The sequence below is a fragment of the Grammomys surdaster genome, unplaced genomic scaffold (assembly GCF_004785775.1).
Source record: "Grammomys surdaster isolate TR1022 unplaced genomic scaffold, NIH_TR_1.0 166, whole genome shotgun sequence".
NCBI classification, from domain to species: Eukaryota; Metazoa; Chordata; class Mammalia; order Rodentia; family Muridae; genus Grammomys; species Grammomys surdaster.
The window spans coordinates 14,266,208-14,267,364 of NW_021604614.1; the positions used below are offsets into that span (position 1 = coordinate 14,266,208).

Below are 1,157 nucleotides of genomic sequence, written 5' to 3' on the forward strand. Positions count from 1 at the left end.
ACACCTGTCAGTCACACTGTCCCCACACCTGTCAGTCACACTGTCCCTGTACCTGTCACACTGATCCCATTGTCAGAGTGTGGCTTTGGCTGTACACTGTTCCCACCCTGAAGGCTTTTAAGATAAAATGACTTACCTTAACTAATTAAGGTAATTCAGGGAAGGCATCGAGACACTTTACCCCCAAATCCTTCCGTTTCAGCTCTGAAAATCAAACATTTTCTTTCACAGGCACAGTGCCAGCATGGCACCTAACAAATATTTTGTTAATATTTCTCAAAATCTGATTTGTATTGGCATTTTTTTCTGGACAGAACCCTAAATGTCTTTTAAAAAGAGTGAGCTGACCCGGACCCCTGGAGTTTTGGAATTCTCAAATCTCCTCAATTTAGGATTAGCTGCTTTTAACGGGGAGGGACTTTGCCTCCAAAGGGATGAAGGTGACGCATCATCACAGCTGGTCTGCGCTGGGTGCTGGGAGCACCCATGGGGCAGCATCAGTGCCCTGACATCCGCCCCTGGACGGTCCAGTCCAAAGCCCCAGCATCCGGGTGTCTCCCCACAGGTCACTGTCCACTTTGACACGATGCTGACCTCTAACGCCCAGCTCCGGAAGGAGATTGAGGATCTCCTCTTTGAGAAGGCCGCCTACGACCACGTGTACCAGCAGCTCCAGCGGCGTCTGCAGATGCAGAAGAAGACCATGAACATAGCCATCGAGCAGTCCGCCCAGGCCTACGAGCAGAGGTGCTTGGGGGAGGCGCCGCTCCCAGCTCAGCACCCACTTTGCTCCTCTTGAATACCAGGGCCATAAGTTGCAGTAGCAGCACTCCTGGACACTCACCCTGTCCCCGGCAGGGTGCTAGGCACCTAGGCACTTCCATCACCCTCCCCGCAGCCTGAGGAATTAGTGTCTCCCTTTTTCTCAGAACCAACAAGGAGCTCATGCAGGACATTGCCGATGAGAGATCTGGGATTTCAGCGATCTGTCCCCTACATGGTCTCTGGTCCTGGTCTTGGTGTCTTTCTCCAGTGAAGTCTTTTCTGGCACAGAATGAGGCTGTGGAGAGAACAGGCCTTAGAGTCAGACATGTCTGGGGATGACTCCTCCCTCCACCACATCTGGATTGTTATAGGATGCGTGTAAAGAACAGAAA

At 51.7% G+C, this 1,157-nt stretch overlaps 1 protein-coding gene across 1 annotated transcript in view; it reads left to right on the top strand.

Annotated features, from left to right (window-relative positions):
* Window positions 1-1,157, top strand: part of Ccdc63 (coiled-coil domain containing 63) — a 25,551-nt gene that overhangs the window by 7,582 nt on the left and 16,812 nt on the right. The window contains exon 4 of the mRNA XM_028765961.1: window positions 566-747. Within this exon, the coding sequence (XP_028621794.1) occupies window positions 566-747 (182 nt within the window). The remainder of the gene's footprint in view (window positions 1-565; window positions 748-1,157) is intronic.